The following is a 17,252-nucleotide window of genomic DNA, read 5'->3' as shown; positions in this document are numbered from 1 at the left end:
CTCTAACGATGGACCCATGTATCAAAACTGATGGAGCCAGAGCATAGAGTCCTGTTGCCCTTGGTCTTTGGTCCCAGCAAAACTTTTGCCCCCAACCAAGCCAAGTTGGAAACATTATCTCTGAAGAAATTTAGGTATAATATATAGTGTATTCATGCAATAGCAACTCAGAGTACAGGTCTGAAGCACTAGGGAGAACCCACTTTGCTGTGGTACCTGGGGAGAGGCTCAACCTTACCACCTGCCCCCAGCACCCTAAAGTGAATCCTATCATTCACATTCCTACCCCCAAACACAAAACCTAGCTCCGCTTCAGTGTCAGGACAAAGGAAATCCCTCCCAAGCCACATGTATCAATCAAACATGTCCTTGATTCACAAAAAGATACCTAAAAGACCAATGATGAGTAGGAAATTCTGTAGCTCAAGTGAGAATAACCAAAATAATTATCAAAAAGTGACCCAGACAGTAGAAAGAAAGACAATTCGTAAAATATAAGAAACTGTAAGGAATTCTCATTTGTATCCAAAAAGAGAAGATATCGTATCCATTTAAACAAGAAGAGGTATATTGATATAACTTGATGATACATAAGAAAATAAAATGTAATAAAACACAGCATATAAAAAATAAACAAGAAGAGACTACTATGAAAAAGGAACAAAGGAACACAATAGAGTTCATGGAGATTAAAAATATCAAAATAAAAATAATATATCTAAGAATGCAAGAAAAGGTCAAGAAAATCTCCTGGAATACAGAGCAAAAAGACCAAAAGATAGGAAACACAAAGGGGAATCAACTAAAATAATATCTGTCCAATAAGAGATCCAGGAATAGTGAACAGAGGGAAAAAATAAAAATAATAGAAGAACATCCCTCAAAGTTGATAGAAGTTATAAAATTTCAGACTGAAAGGGCCTGTTAAATACAGAACAAAATGAATTAAAAATTCATACCTAGACACAAAGTGAAATTTTTGACATTTCAGAACACCATGGATAAAGACAACACACTAAAAGCTTTTGTGGGGAGAGGTTTAGGAGGAACAGGTTACTACAAACAAATTACAATTTCAGGGATCCAATTGCTACACAGGATGCAAGAAAGCAATGGGGTAGAGCAGAGCAGTTGTGGGAGATGTCTGACATTCTGGCCAGAGAAGTGGCCAGTGGAGCAGGCCAGGGACCACTCACACTTGAGACAAACTACAGAACAGCACACTCCAGAGGTGGAAATCCAAGTCAAACCAAAGGAACAGAAGAGCCTCACTGAGAAAGGAAGAGTGTCAGTTATACCCGAGGCAACCTAGCAGCTGCGAATACATGTGGAGAATTTCCAGGTGGAACTGAGACAGACATTCTTAGCGGAGACACCAAGAGATGGTTAAAGTAGTATTGGAAGGTCAACTTTTCTGAAAGGCTTTGTATTAGTTTTCCTAGGGCTGCTGTAATAAATCATCACTAACTGAATGGCTTAAAATAACAGAAATTTATTCTCTCACAGTTTAGAAGGCTAGAAATCTTAAAAGAACATGACAGTAAGGCTGGTTCCTTTATGGAGGCTCCGAGGGAGATACTGTCCCATCTCTCCCCACTAGCTTTTGGAAGGTTGCTTGGCAATTCTTTTCATCCCTTGGCTTGAAGATGTATCATTCCAACCCCTTCCTCTACTTTCACATAGTCTTCTCTGTATCTTTGTGTTCTTTTCCATCTCTTATAAGAACTCTCATTGGATTTAGGGATCACTCTAATCCTATATGATCTCTTCTCAATCTTTAGCTTAATTATACCTGTAAAGAATCTTTTTCTAAATAAGGTTACATTTGGGGGTTCTGAATAGACTTGAATTCTGGGGGGACACTATTCAACCCATTACAGGCTTAACATGACCTAAATAAATATACCATGTTCCTGAATAGGAAGCTTTGTATTTTAAATATATCATTTTGTAATTACTAAAGAATATGAAATAACAAAAATTAAATGGAAATAAAATAAAATAAAAACTTAACTACTATGAAAGAAGATAGGAAGGAGGAATGAATACAAAATGAAACCAGTAGAAAACAAATAGAAGATGTAGAATAAAACCCAATTATATCAATAAGCTCATTAAAAGTAAGTGAATGTCAAGACAGTTTCTTGGAAAAGACTAACTTATATGCTGTTTATTGGAAACACATTTAAACATAAAGAAACAGATAACTTAATAATATAATGATGGAAAAAGTCTAAGTATGAAACACTAATCAAAAGAAAGCTGGTGGTCCTGACTGGTGTGGCTCAGTTGGCGTGGCATTGTCCTACAGAGCAGGGGTGTCCTATTTGATTTCCTGGAGGGGTGCATGCCTGGGTTGTAGATGGGTCCCCAACCAATTGCATGCAGAAGGTGGTCTCACATCCATGTTTCTCACTGTCTCTTTCTCCCTCCCTTTCCTTCTCTCTAAGGGTGAAGGAATAAAATCTTAAAAAGGAAGGAAGGAAGGAAGGAAGATAGTATGACTATATTTACGAGAAAAAATGTACCTTCAGGCATGTGTTATTAGAGATAAAGAGCATTTCATAATAATAAAAGTGTTAGTTCAATAGGAAAACCCAACAATTCTAAATCTGTATGGGTATAACATAGTTTTAACATATGTAAAGCAAAAAATTAAGTATGTAAAATAAAAGAAGAAATAGACAAAGTCACAGGCATAATTGTAGGTCTTAACACACATCTCACAATAGCTAAAAACAAGAAGACCAAGCAGTCAATAAAGAGATATTTAAACATTTTTAAGCAAATTAACCTAATTGGTATTTATAGGACTATATTACACCTGCAGAATACACATTTTTTTTTCAAATGTACACCAAAGATAGGCCATATGTGGGTCATAAGGTAAGACTCAGCAAATTTCAAAGGACTGAAATCACAGAATATATTTTCCTACCATTAGAAATCAATAAAGAAATATAAGGAGAAAAATCCCAAAATGTGTTAGAATTAAGGAATGTACTTCTAAATGACCTGTAGGTCAAAGAGGAAATCACAAAGGAAATTAGAAAATATTCTGAATGGAAGAATAATGAAAATAAAACACCTAATTTGTGGGATGCACGTAAAGCAGTGTTTAGAAGGAAATTTATGGTGTCTAATGAACACATTAGAGAAGAAGAATGGTTGAAAATCAATACTTTAAGCTTTCATTTATAAAACTATAAGAGCATATTAAACTCAAACTTAAATAAAGAGGAAGGAAATAATAAAACACATTAATCGATGAAATAGAAAATACACGTACAACAGAGAAATCATCACAGCCAAAAATGTGGTTCTTAAATAGAGTAATAAAATCTATAATCTCATAATATGAGTAATCAGTAAATGAAAAACAAATAATCAATATCTGGAGTTTCAAAATGTGATGTCACTACACATTCTACAGATATTAAGATAATACAATTAACAACTTTTGCCAGTAAATTTTACAATATAGACACATCCTTTGAAAAATACAATTTACCAAAACTGATACAAAGGGAAGTAAAACACTAATACTAATATGTACATTAAGAAATGACATATATAGTTACATTCCTATAAAGATAATCCAGGACTAGGTGCCTTTCAAGGTAATTTTGCCAAATATTTAAGGAGAAATAATTATATTCTCTCTAAACCCTTTCAAAGATTAGAGAAAAGGAGGACAATTACCTAATTGTTTTATAAGACTAACATAAATCTGAGCCAAAACCAAAGTCCTTCCTGCATATGGTTGCAAAACTTCTAAATAAAATATTAGCAAATTGAATATAGAGATAAAAATACATAATAACTAAGTATGGTTTATCCTAGGGATACAAGGATGGTTTAACTTTCTAAAATAATCAGTGTAATTCACTACATTAACAGGAAAGAAAGGAAAAAAACTATATAATTATATGAGTAGACACAGAAAATGCATTTAATACAACATAACATGCACTCAGGAAAAAAAATTCTCAGCAAATTAAAGATAGAAGGGAACTTTATTAATAATTAATAAAAAAGAATTAACACACAACAACATGGATGAATGCAGATGTTATGTTGAGCAAATGAGAACATCATAAAACAGCTTGATTTCATTTATACTAAACTCAAGAACAGGCAAAATGGATTGATACTGACAGAAGTCAAAAGAGTGATTAGGGGTGGGTGGGCGATGTAGCAAGAGAGAACTTTCTGAGGAAATGAAAATGTTTTACATCTTGATATGGATGGTGGTAACTCAGATGTATACATATGTAAAAAATAATTGAGCTGTACACTTCAGATTTTTATATTTTCCTATCTCATATCTATTTTAGATATAATTTAAAGATACTAAACTTCAATAATAATAAAATTAAAAATTAGTCACATTTTCCTAATCAGGCTGGTAAAGATTATATAGTATAGATAGGCATTTGGGGAAAGACAGTCTATTATATACCGTCAAGGGGAGTGCAAAGTGGTACAAATTTTGAAGGACAATTTAGCAGTATTCGTCAGAATTTTAATATACATACCCTTTGACTCAGTAATTTCACTTTTAGCAATTTACCCTATTAAAACAGTCACACATGTATTCAAAGATGTATATGTAAAGAGAGTCATAGAATCATTATTCACAAAAGAAAAAGTTTAGGAAAAAAGGATATGTCGTCAATAAGAGAATAGTTAGATAAATTTTTTTAATCTGTAAAATATCTTATAGCCATTGAAAAGCTTGAGGTACATGATATATTTTGACATACTAGAAATAAGACTAAGAACTGGGTCAACAAAGATGGGAAAGCTCAGGTTTATAGCCACCATTCTACCACATATCCAGTCACTTAAACTTTCTTCATCTCAATTTCTTTATTAGTAAAATGGACCTAATAATATTATTCCTCCTCACCCATCACATAGCGAAGATCAAATGTAAGAAGCCCTTTGAAAAATAGAAAGCATTATGGAAGTGCAAGGTATTATTTCTAAAAATATTCTTTATTTTTCAAATTTTTATTTTTTGAGAGAGAGAGAGAGAAACATTGATATGCATTTATTGGTTGATTCTTATATGTGCCTTGACTGGAGATTGAATCCGCAACCTAGGGTTATCAGGACCACGCTCTAACCAACTTAACTACCCCTGCAGGGCTGAAAAACATTCTTTTATTAAGCAAAACTTTGCATCTATTTATCTTAAATAACCACTCAGTTCAGATTTCTTTTCCCTATCCTGCATTTATTATACATTGGTGTTTCTCAATATGTGGGGAACAGACAAATCTCCATCAAAATGGATGTAGAAAAATTATTAAAAACACTAATCCCAGGCCCCAACCTATCAAAATTTTGGAACCCTTGATTTAGACGGAAATAGGCATTTAGTCAACCTTTCCCCTTTCATTGAGAAATGTCGGGGCTGAATCCCTTTAATGGTAGCAAGTTCGGCTTTGATCTGTCTTGGCTTAAGTTTCCCCTCACTGCAGGAGTCAAATAGGCTGGTAAAGTAGTATAAGTGGTGCCCCCACTTACTCAACCCCAACAGGAGCCAAAGAACATTCAATGAAAAGAACAATGTGATTGCCACTTTGTAGGCAAACATGAACCCAGTTTAGCTTTTAGAACTGGAGCTGTTGGAAAACACCATCTCGAGGGCAGCTGCTTTGGCTACTGTCCCCAATTAACTTAGCAGAGTCTCAAAAATAGAAGGCAACCTCTGTTCTGTTATATAATAAACAGTTCTTTATTTGAAATGACAATATTTACTTCTCCTATAGTGAACTCCAGCAGCCTACTAAGCAGTGGGCAAACAGTAGAAATGCCTAAAATGGAAACTTGAGAAAGCAGTTTAGCTAGTAGTTTATTCTAACTTCCTAACTTGACCAACAGGTAATTAAGAGATTCCTCTCCATGTTTCTCTCACATTTTATCTAGTTTGTACAGGATCATGGGTTCCATGTGATTTTTCTTACCACCATGCATATCTTTCTTGTTTTGGTGAAGTTTGTTTAAAAAGGTTTTATTTATTTATTTTTAGAGAGAGGGGAAAGGAGGGAGAAAGAGGGAGAGAAACATAAAGTGTGAAAGAAAGGGCCATCGGTTGCCTCTCTCATGCCTCCAGCTGGGGACTTGGCCTGCAATCCAGGCATGTACCCTGACTGGGAATCAAACCGGCAATGTTTCAGTCCACAGGCCAGTGCTCAATCCACTGAGCCACACCAGCCAGGGTTGTTTTGAAACATGCAAAACAGATCTGAGGTAGGGAGTTCTTCAATACTCAAGTGTTCAAGCGGAGTGAGGAAGGGGTGTCTCATCAAGAATGTTTTCTAAGGGATTCTACTTAGAGGGGCAAGGTCAACTAACTTACTTCTTGGCCTCTTCCAACAGCAAAGAGTCTGCTGTCTATGTTCCCGTGATCTCATTTTCAAATGGTATTTAGAGGTAGAAAAATAACAAATTATCATTATTAACCTTTTCCATTTTTTAATCTCCCTCTTAAAAGCAAGAAGTTGTGATTTATGTGGTTGTGTTCTTTACTGTAAAAACTCATTCTATACCCTTATAAGCAACAAGTGGCTACTATTTGCAGTGTAGACAGACACTTTTAACTTCCTCTTAGATTTTATCTTCTACTCCTTTTATCATATTGTGGCAACTCTCCAGAGCATTTCCATTTCTTGCAAATCTTGGGGGAGGTGGACTCTATTCTAAAGGAGTCATGCACATTGAGAGCTGTTTTAAAAACATTTGATTTTTAAGGTAGTATTCAGAAGGTAATACTGGCTTCTTGTTTTCTATCATGTTCCTATGCACTGTTCTTTGGCCAATGAGATTTGCTTAATTTTTGTGACTGGATTTTCTTCTGAGATTTTTCTTTCCTGTCTCATTTTCCTGGTCTGGTGTCACTTTCCTGCTAAGCCATTCAGCAGAAGCAATTACTTAAGGAAGACAAATGATTTCCTATCTAATTATTAGCTAGAAACATTTTAATTCCCATAAAATTATTCAGAAACCCAAAGCCTCCCTTCTAGTAAAAACCTAATCTAAAAGTCCTCTTTCAAAAAAAAAAAAATCATACAGAGAAAAGTAATTTCTGGTTTGATCAACATTTGGAGTTTCAACTTTATTCCTGCTGATAGAACCTTCCCTTTATTTTATGGTACTACCTCAGGCAGAGTAAATGTTTATTCTCAAAGAATAGCCAAGTAACAGATTGCATTAAAATCGCTCAGGGTGCTTCTTAAAATGCATATTCCAGGGTCCCATTTTAAACCTAGAGAATCAAAACCTCTAGGTATAGGGTCCAATAAGCTGCATTTTTACAAGTGCCTCTGATCATTTGCATGCCCCCTAAAATTTATGAAGCACTGCCCTCAATATTAACCAAATCCTAATTTTCTGGAATGTCTAGTATTTCTTCTCCTAAATAAGCCAAAGAAAGAATTATAAGCATTGAAAGTACATGCCAAATCTTGTCCTAGAATATGTATTCTATGGTAACCCTGTTTATGAACACTAGTAGCTTCTCTGTGGGACAGTTAAGCTGTAGTAATTACCTCATGGTTCTGTAATCTGTATGTCTCCTCCCACATGACATTTGCACCAACTAAGACTATGGCTTATTTCCAGGATGGAAGAACTACCAGACCTTTGTTGACTGAGGCCACTTCATGTTACGTTTTCTTTTTCTCAGTGATTTAAAGACACTTAGGACATTTTTCACAAATCTTGAACTTGAATTATAGAGTCTAAATTAAGGAGAATAACATATTACAAAGACTCACTAAATCCAAATCACTTTAATCATGATCTCTATATGGAAAATTGGTTTTCAGATAAACTGGGAAGGATCTGGGATTAATAGCTCTTATCCCCAAACTGCCTCTGACTATAATTCTATGGGCAAATTATACAACCTCTTTGCCATATTTTTGTAATAGGGATAATCACTCTGTAATAAGAATAATACCCCCAGAGTTCCAAGAAGATGAGTAAGATCAAGCTTCTAAAATGTTAAAGGTTGTTGAGTAAGGGATCCTATAAAAAGTGTAAATTATTACTATTCCTTTTATAGGCCTTTAATGAGTTATTGACCTGTCAATGATGAGCCTGCCTCTTGAAATATTCCACTTCCTGTTTTTCAGACTTACTTGGAGTGACACACTCTGCTCTTAAATTTTCCTGGAGCATTTCGAGGAGCTTTAAAATGTAGTCAAAAACAAAAAAAAGCAGTACTACTTTCCTCCCAAACACTCATGTACTCCTAGGACTACAGTGTCTGCATCTTTACCTTGACTTTGTATTGACTAGATTGATTGGACTTACTAAATCCTTTGGGTCATCAAAGCCTCAAGTGCTTGGGTTAGCTAAAGTATCACAAAGTCCAGTAGCTTATTAGCAGTAAACCCTAATGTAGGAAGGTGGTTAGAAATAAATTATTTACTTGGTGTCATTCTTGGTTGTGAAATCATCCTACCCATCTATTATGCAGACTGTTTTTAAAATGTTTTGCTCACCCCAAATTAAGAATTTTTGAGAATCTAACTAAAAACAAAACAAAACCCACACCTATCTGCATAATACAATAATAAAATCCTTTTGTAATTAGGAACCCCCAGTTGGCTCAAGAGGAGGTTCGAAGATTCCAATGTTTTCAATTTGAATTGGAAAAAGGAAGTTTTGAAAATCATTGAGTTTACTGTTTGAATCTTATTATCAAACTTTATTTTCTAAAGTTTATTTTACAAGGACAAAATATGTAACTTTTATGTAAAAGAAGAAAACCCTGAAGAAACAACTGAAGTCTGGGATGTATGACAAACAGATAAAATGGATTAAAAAATATAAAGAAAAGTAAGAGAGGAGTATGATGTTAAGGTTGGTGAGGCTGCTCCTCTTGGACTGCAGGTCCATATAGAAAACAAGTTTCTGGAACTCAGTAAATGACTAATCACTATTAAGAAGTTCCTTGCAGAGTTACATGAAAAGAAAAATATTTATATCCACCTTGACAGTAGCTAAAAAGAGATCTGGGGGACAGTTCAGTGGTTTAGGTTTGGTTGACTTAATTTCTTGAACAAATATGAGGATTAAACATTCACAAATGTTCCTAATATTTTGTGAACAAGGAAGTGAGATATTAGCACTTTTTTTCAGTGTTGCATCTACCATTATAGCATCTGTCAGTTAGCCTTAACATTAAGCCTTTTGGAAGAATCAGTATATTCTGATTTGAGAGTTTCCTCCACATGGTAAAAATAAAATGTGAAATTGCAGTAACTGGCATGAAAAATTTTAGTAGTACCCAGGAAGTTTTCAGAAACTAGAGATTTTACATAATATGGAAGTTTTAATGTTTTGAAGGTTCAGTAAATTATGTAGTGTACAAGAGTGAAGTCTAAATTACCCACTCAGAAGGGTAACCTTATAGCCCACATGTCTGGATCCATGTATGCAGATGGACAGATACACTTCATTTCTCCTGGGAAGTTAAGTTCTAAAAAGCTATCACTCAGAACAGACGGTTTTACGATTGCATGAAAAGAAAAGGAAAGATGACAGACTTGCTATAAAAATGAAAGGCCTTTGGAGTATTAACAGCTGAAAACATTACAGCTTCAATGAAGATGGGAAACAAAAATCAGCTTAAAACTGCAAATTAAAAAAAAAAAACTTACCCAGAAGGTTTGAAGCATATGGACACCCACCCAGTTTGCAATGAGGGCAATGGGAGCCCCAGACTTTAGCTTATTAAAGATGACCTTTCCCCTCTCTAAAATTTCAAAGCTGACGTTTCAAGTGCTGAGCAGACTGTGTGCCATATGTAACATGACCTCAGCTCCACTCTGCCGGAGCACTGATGGCATCACTAATGAGAGGTGAAAGGTCCTTTTCTTGCAGCTTTTTCAGAAACCCACCAACTCTTGCCTGTGAAGTAAGGCTCCCTCCCAACCCCCGCCTTGATTTCAAGAGAACTGAATTTAATACACAGCCTCAAAACACTTTTATTACCGGTCGATTTGCTTATAGCCACAGCCAAATGGCAGGATGTACAATCACATGCAGAAGAAAATATTTATTTTGACTCAGGAGGCAGAGGGATTAAGAGAACATTGTATTAACCTTGCCTTTCATCTATGTTTTAAAGGGAAATTCTCCAGAGACATCATTGAGGTTCTTTTTCTTTCTTTCTTTTTTTTTAATAAAGAGTATCAAAGACTTTTAGGAGACCAGGTGTGTGTTTATCTGAGGGGAGGAGAGGAAGGGAAGAAACTATATTAGGGGGAAAAGGCAGCTTTCTCAAAGCCGCTTTAGAGACTGCAAAAAGATGTATGTGCAGGAATCTGTTACAGGCATTCCTACCAGCTAGCCCCCCTCCCCCTTTTTTCCCTACTGCTTAGAAACAAAATAGCCTTTTTTTCTAAGCAGGTTGTTATCATATTCATGGCATGGTCAATTTCCGTTTGCCAAGAAAATATTTAGGCTGATCAAAGAAATTACAAAATCGCATGAATAGAAACAGACGTTCCCACAAGAGAAGCGTTTCTCAATGTGAAGAGGCAGGCGGATTGAAGCCCACCCAGTTACTCCTAGGAAATAGCTCTCTTGCCAAAGGCGGAACTACAGGGCCACATGAATTCTGCTGAAAGGGCTATGGAATAGTCAAACTCTCCAGGAAATTCACGTGGAGATTGGAGCTTGAAACTCCCAGGTGACGGACATGTAAGGAAATGATCAGTTCTAGTATCTACGTACAAATCAGGAGGGCCTTTAACTACGCCCATTAATACAGAGGGACCTTTCAAGACAGAAGATAAGTGAGTTTGGGCTCCTTTTGTTTTGCTTTGCCTGGTTTATTATGAGCATGGAAAGACAAGAACACATTATCCTTTGCAGATGACAAATGAGTATGGACTTTTGGAATGAAAGGATACCAGTTTCTCCCTAATTAATATAAATTCAGTTTTTAGATGTGTGAGTTCGGGTGGGGAATGTTTGATAGTAGTTGTCTTCGGGACCCTCTGGTCTCCCGAATGTCCCGTCCATCCAATTGGTGACAGTAAATAAGATGGTCTTCTATCTCTTGGTTGTTTCTGGGCAAAGTGCCGCCAAACCAGGTGAGGCCACCTGCTTCGGCGCTTGGATGTGAAAGAATCGGCTGGCGTCGCACTTTCCTTCCACAGGACTCACAAAACTGAAAAAGAGGGCTTCGCTTGGAGAAAGGGGATCCATATTCCAACTTCCCTCCCCTACCCGCTCGTCTCGGGCAAATGGAGGCACCTTAATTCCCCGGGAAACACTTCCAGCCTGACCACGATACCTCTAGTTCTCTGAGCGAGGGATAGCCCTGAAGGAAGGCAACTATGTGGAGAGCTAAGGGGGCCAAAGAAGAAAGGTTCCCTTCCTACGAGTCCCGCCCGGGGCTACGCGGTGCTGGCAGGGCTGCAGCGGGCCAAGCCGTTCCCGGGCTGTGGGCTGAGAATCCGCTATGCAACCTTAGTTTCTCCCTGCCTTGCGCCCCTCACCCTCGAGCCTCAACCGGGCAGATTTTCTCTTCTTGTTTTGTTTCGGTTCCTGTTGGTCAGAATCTTTTGCCAGGAAGACAGCGCCCTCTCTCTCCTCCAGCCGTGTCCGCCGTGGGCCTGTGTCCTCTCCCTGCTCTGCTGACCTCCCCAGCCTCTTTCTTGCCCCCGCCCTCCCCGGCCCTGTCCCCTCCTCCCTTACGTTCCAATAGCCGCCCCAGCGAACCACCCTAGAGAGCGGGTGGGTCCGAAGCCGGCTCAATAAAGTCCGGACCCCTGAGTTTGGCGGGCCAGAACGCCAGACCTCTGGCCGCATGCCTGGGCGGAGCTGTTCCCGGCACACACGCAGCGCCAGAGACTCCTCGCGCGCGCCTCGGGAGGGGTTCCTGGTGCCGAGGACCAGCCATGGGGTGAGGCCTGGCTGCCCTAGGCTGGGCACAGCCTGCTAGGGGCGGGGCCGCGAGCGAGCAGTGCGGTGAGCTCTCCCCAGCTCTGGCGCCCTGCGAGTTGGCCTGGCGCGCGCACCTGGCAGAGCAACTTACCCGGGACTCCAAAATGAGCCCGCGAAAGATGGACCCGGCTTGCATGCGGGGTGATAGGTGGGGGTGGCGAATCAACTTCAGGAGAGGCAAGGAAAGCTCTGACGGCCTTGTTCCGAGCCCCCAAAGCTCCCCTCGCGGTCTGCTGGCTGCCTTGAAACCTCACCCTGTCGGCTTCCAGGAGGGCTGCGCCAAGTACAGCAGCAGTATTGGAAACGTTGTTGCAAAATCCCTGCCCAGGCTGGTGGGCCAGACGCGCAGAGAGGCATGGGTGAGTGGGCACCTTTCCAGCACCCTCCACCCAGTGTCTTTCTTTCCGCACAGCTCAAGAGTACTAGTGATTTAGACTAATGCCGCACGGCACAATCGGGAGCAGGGACAACCACGCTTCTGTCCGCGAAAATCTGGATCCTTTAGAACCCAAACAGTGTACTCGTGTAGGATTGCAAAAACGTTTCCCGTAGCGTGGATTTGCCCCGACATAGGTACAGGCCTGCAGTACTCCCACCCCAGCCCCAACACCTCCTGGTGCCCGGGAGCTACCTAGATTTCGCCTCGAGCTGACCCGGCTGCAGGACACGGGCGGCTCCCAGAACCGCACTAATTGAGTCACAAACCACCCGCCTCTCCTAACAAAGCGATCCATCTCGACAGCTCAGCGCCCAATTTGTCCGAAGCACTTTCTTCCGCAATTCAGAAGCATTATCTTGTTTTTAAAAGTATCGCGGCAGAAACGTGGCAATTATCCTGAGCTCGGGTTACGCTAAATGGCGTTAGTCTGAGAAATGCAACAATACAAAAGCCGTGAACTTGCTGATCGCCTCGCTGCCTGGCCTGCATGAGGGGTAGGAGAAGTGAGTGAAAAGATTGCAACGGGAGTGAGGGAGGTACGATGCAAGTTCCTACTATAGGTCCTCTCTCCCAAAGGCACCAGCAGAAAGAAGTGTTGGACCTTTGTCCCTAGAGGTTAAAGACACTGAGCGATGGACCCTTAGAGGCCGGGAAAGAAGGAGTCACATCCAGACAAGACCCGGCCACTCTTGTGGCCCAGGCTTTGAGTCAGGAACAGGTTGGGAGCATCAGGCACTACAGTGTAAGGAAGGGAAGAGAGGTCAAGGGTCAGCGAGGAAGATAGGGAAGAATCCAATTCCTGTTCAATAACAACTACACTAAAATTGGGAAGGATGGGTGGTACGGGGAGAAAATAACCAGGACGAAAGAGGAACTGGCTCTGAGGAATGGAGAGAGGCGTTCAATCCAGAACGAGGCGCAGGCCTAGCCCAGGAGCCCGGGCGGTGCCGAATGATAGGAACAAGAGAACTGGAGAGACTGAGAGACTAAGAAGCGTCTCTGCACCAGGGGAACAGATGCGCTAAGAATCTTCATTTCGGTCCGCCATGGTGAGTATGGGCCTGGAAAATGGAGACAAAAGTAAAGAGAGAGTAGCGAAAGGCATTTGAGTGCGGGCGTCAGGCTTGCAGACGCCTTGCTTGCCCCAGCCGCCCAGCCCGCAGTAGTAGCCACGATGTGCGTGTCTCTTTCTCCTTCTGCTCGAACCAGCCCCCACATCTTGAAGTAATCAGCAGCAGAGAAGGGACTCGTCCCCCTGGCATCTCAGGTTAAAGAAGGAGGTCCAGGAAAATGTGGTAGAGCCATTACAAGAAACCCGAGCTGCAGTCATCAGGGACTCCAATTGCCATCGCATTAGGATTGATTAGAGACCAGCAGTACCGTAATGACCCGGAAAGAGGGGCAGACGGGGATTATTAATATCAGAATGAGGCAGGGTGGGGACATGAGGGGAGGCAGGGAAGAGCAAAATGGGGAGGGAGACGTTTTAAGTTACTAGGATTTATATGTAAGTGCAGACTTACCTGAGGAAACCGGATAGTCAGTGAATCACGCAAACAATAAATCTAATTGCATCTAAAATTTCACGAAGCCTGATTTTTTTGGAGGGGCAGGCAGTAAAACCATGGTGAAACCCAGGCTAACAACTTAGTCTTTATAAACACGCACTTATATAAACTTATTGCAAGAATCCACATGAACAGATGGTGAGGGTTGCTGGATGTCCACTTTACTTACCAATAGGCCTCTGAAAAAAGATTTAGGGAGTGCATTTTTGAGTCACTTTGGGTTTTCATTCCAGGGCTGTGGGACAATGGAATTGACGATTTTTTTTTTTCAGAGTCTGCAGAGGAGTAATTAACCAAATTTTAATCAAAGAAGTGATACCTGCATAGTGGTTTCTGTTTTGTTTGAGAAACCAACCACCAGGATCCCTAAGAGAAGTAGAGAAGAGAGTGGTTTGTCTCCTTCCTCGAACTATGAGCCAAAACAAATCAGCCCCTGATGGTCTGGGCTGAAACTCAGCTCACTGGATAATTAACTCCATCTTTCCAGTCCACCCTAACTGTTTATTTAGTGTCACCCTGCATTACTGTCACTAGCACTTTCCTCTGAACAGGAGGAGCTGCAGGCTTTCACCTCCCAAAAGGAAATTCTTCTTAGCTTAGACAGATGTGGTATTCAGGATGTACATTAGTTGAGAAAAAAAAGCTGATTAGAAACTCAATGGAAGATAAGGACTCTCGGAGAGTATCTTTCTGTAAACTTGCCCTAAGGCAACATTAATAAAGAGAAGGGAACAAGAGTGTTTTAAATTCTTAAAAATGGGTTCTTACAACACTCTCCTTCACCTTCCAGAAAGGTGTTTGGCATCTGATGTTGAGTGGCATCTTCTGGCTCAAATCTGGCAGTTGGTGAGTCCCTGGGCCTGAGCCTCCTCAGAGAACAGCTGCAGTCGGCCCTTTCCCCTCAGGTGGCCAACCCATTTTCTTCTGCTCTACCCTTGGGCTCCCCCACCTTTTGATGACACCACCACTCAAATCTCCGGGGGAGGGGGGGTGTCCCATGGACTGAGCCCACACCCTTTCCCAAACTTCAGAGTCACTATATCTATTAAACCTCCCAGTGCCTGGTCATGGGCAGAAAGAAACAGGTTCAGGCGCCCGTTGCCTGCTACAGGGAGGAAGAATGAAGACAGAATTAGAGATGCAGAGAGAGGAAAGGGAGTGTGTGCGGTGTTAAGTGTGTGCGTCGGAGGGGGGATATATGGAGAGAGAGAGAAAGATGGAGGGAGGGAGAAACAATGAGGAAAATGAGATAGGGAGGGAAAGTGACATGGAGATAAGAGACTGAAAGAATAAAAGAATGAGAAATAGAGGTTCACACACAAAATGAACGAGCTTCCTTTCTGAGACAGGGAAGAGAGAATGAGATAGAAAGAGACTCACAGAGAGACAGAGACCAGACATCAGTACACACACCGAGGGAGAGGGTTACTTTCAAATACACACCCCCAGCTCTCTTCTCCTGCAATCTGAGTTCTCTCTCGGCGGTGCCTCTGTCTGCCTTTCACTCTCTCTCCCTTCCTCGACCCCGGAACAATGTGGAGACTGTATTTTCAGGAGCCACGCAGGGCGGCAGGTTTTTTAGCAGCTAGCGGGCTCGCAGCTCTGTTTGTCCAGGTGTGGGCTGGGGACAGCGGTCCGGCGCCTTGGGCTGGCGATGAGTTTTCGCACCAAGGAAGCGGGAGCCTCTGCTCGCGCGCTTCCCGCTTCCAGGAGAAAACTCCCTCCCTCCATGCATAAATATATTAGGGGAAAAGACAAATCTTCATTGTTCAGAAATAAGCCGAGGAGGCCGACAGGCTCCCCTCGGCCTGGCCTAGCGGGGCTGGAAGAGAGGGAGGTAGAGAGGCGGGGGCCGTGCGGATCCGGTGTCACGTTGCAGATTCCCACTAAAGATAACGAAACGTGATCTATTTTTCAGAACAGCAAGGGGATGGGAAAGAACCTTGACAACACAAAACTCATTTACTAATGGACTGGTTTTGGATTTCTCTTCTCCGGGTCCGCAAATCGCCCTGCCTGAGCTCTGGGCCTATTCAGACCTCGCGGGGAGCAGAGTATCCCAGGAGGCAGGTGGGCGGCTGCTTCACCGGCGCCGCGTGAGTCGCCCGAGTTCGGGATCCCAAGGGTCGAGGACACCCGGAGTTTCCGAACAAGCAGAGGAAAAAGATGAATGTTGTCACTTCAACCAGGATTCGGGGAGTCTCCGCACTGCCCCAGATAGACGACGTTAATTTGTTGAAGAAACACCTCTCGATGCCCTTCCCTTCCCAATTATCAGTAGTTAGAGTACGATCCCTGCTGTTCTTGACGGGGAAGGAATTCCCAGAAAGCGGGCCGGGAGCTCCAAAGAATCTCGCTCCAACCAGAAGGGGAAGAAGTGGGTCCTTGCCAGAGATTTTTGAACCAAGGCCTCATGTCAACCCAGCCAGAAACTCCAGCAGCAACTTGTGCCTCCGCTTTGGCTTTTCCGTAGACCAGTTGTGCGCACCCGGCCATTACCTGCACAGAGGAGGCACATAAGAGCTGAAACCTGGCGTCGGGCACCCTTTGCCAGTGTGTTACCCTCGGGAGCCAAGATGCGGCGAGGGCAGAAGCTAGAGTTGCACGTTCCCTTTAAATCTCCGACGCATCTCTGTTTTTCGTGTGATTTGCATTGACAGCAAGGGTTTTAAGTTACTAGAACAACTCAAACCTTTCTGTGTGCTATTTAAAATGGATCATTTGGTTTATGTGGTTTGTAAATTCATGTCATTTTACCTCTTTTAGTGGTTTTCAGTGAAAGGTTCCATTCTGGGAAACCTTATATATCCGAGCCAATAATTAACACTTATAACAATTGGTTCCCCTAACCAAGGGATCGAAATAGCAGGTAGGCTCATAAGTACAAAGCGAATAGCACTTTTCCTTTCTAGTTACGCAGGCTATTGGATTAAACGCAAGAAGAAAGGCTGGCGGGCCCCAGCAGAGCCTCTGTGATTGAGCACCGCTTCTCATCAACGCTGGTGCCTGCTGCAATCGCAGCATCCGCATGATCGTCTTCCCAGTTATCACCAGGTCTAGTACGTTCTGGCTTCTTTTGAAGAGAGATGAAAAGAAGTGGGCAGAGAGGTCTAGAGTAAGCCGGAAAAAATGGTGGTCATAATGGTGTGTAATTCCCGTCTTTCTGCTACCCATCATCCCCTGTAAATTTATACCTGCCCTTATTTGTCCAAGCTATGCCTCATTTCCTTATACCAAATTGTTAATTATAAAGTACACCCCATACTCAA

General features: G+C 41.5%; 1 protein-coding gene, 1 long non-coding RNA gene and 1 pseudogene across 4 annotated transcripts in view; 2 read left to right on the top strand and 1 right to left on the bottom strand.

Moving 5' to 3' along the window:
- The window catches only part of LOC150016869 (uncharacterized), a 23,238-nt gene extending 10,892 nt beyond the window's left edge, over positions 1 to 12,346 (bottom strand). Inside the window, exon 1 of the long non-coding RNA XR_016509840.1 lies at positions 12,068 to 12,346. This is a non-coding gene — a long non-coding RNA (uncharacterized LOC150016869). The remainder of the gene's footprint in view (positions 1 to 12,067) is intronic.
- LOC150016870 (SNRPN upstream reading frame protein pseudogene) lies at positions 998 to 1,390 on the top strand (annotated as a pseudogene).
- Positions 11,744 to 17,252, top strand: LOC150016868 (uncharacterized). Of its 3 annotated transcripts, none has more exons than XR_016509838.1 (3): positions 11,744 to 13,464; positions 14,774 to 14,829; positions 15,902 to 17,252. XR_016509838.1 is itself a non-coding variant. In XM_090270953.1 (3 exons), exons 1-3 carry the CDS (start codon positions 12,081 to 12,083, stop codon positions 16,957 to 16,959), a joined length of 375 nt encoding a protein of 124 aa, XP_090127079.1. In that variant the 5' UTR covers positions 11,744 to 12,080; the 3' UTR covers positions 16,960 to 17,252. The 3 variants fall into 3 exon arrangements, 1 of the variants encoding a protein (XP_090127079.1); XM_090270953.1 differs by having other exon boundaries at positions 11,744 to 12,335; positions 16,896 to 17,252; XR_016509839.1 differs by lacking the exon at positions 11,744 to 13,464 and having other exon boundaries at positions 14,826 to 14,888.

The sequence above is a fragment of the Furipterus horrens genome, unplaced genomic scaffold (genome assembly GCF_987537825.1).
Source record: "Furipterus horrens unplaced genomic scaffold, mFurHor1.1.pri manual_scaffold_3, whole genome shotgun sequence".
NCBI lineage: Eukaryota > Metazoa > Chordata > Mammalia > Chiroptera > Furipteridae > Furipterus > Furipterus horrens.
The sequence above is the reverse complement of the archived record's forward strand: the minus strand, read 5'-3'. Positions and strand labels throughout refer to the sequence as shown.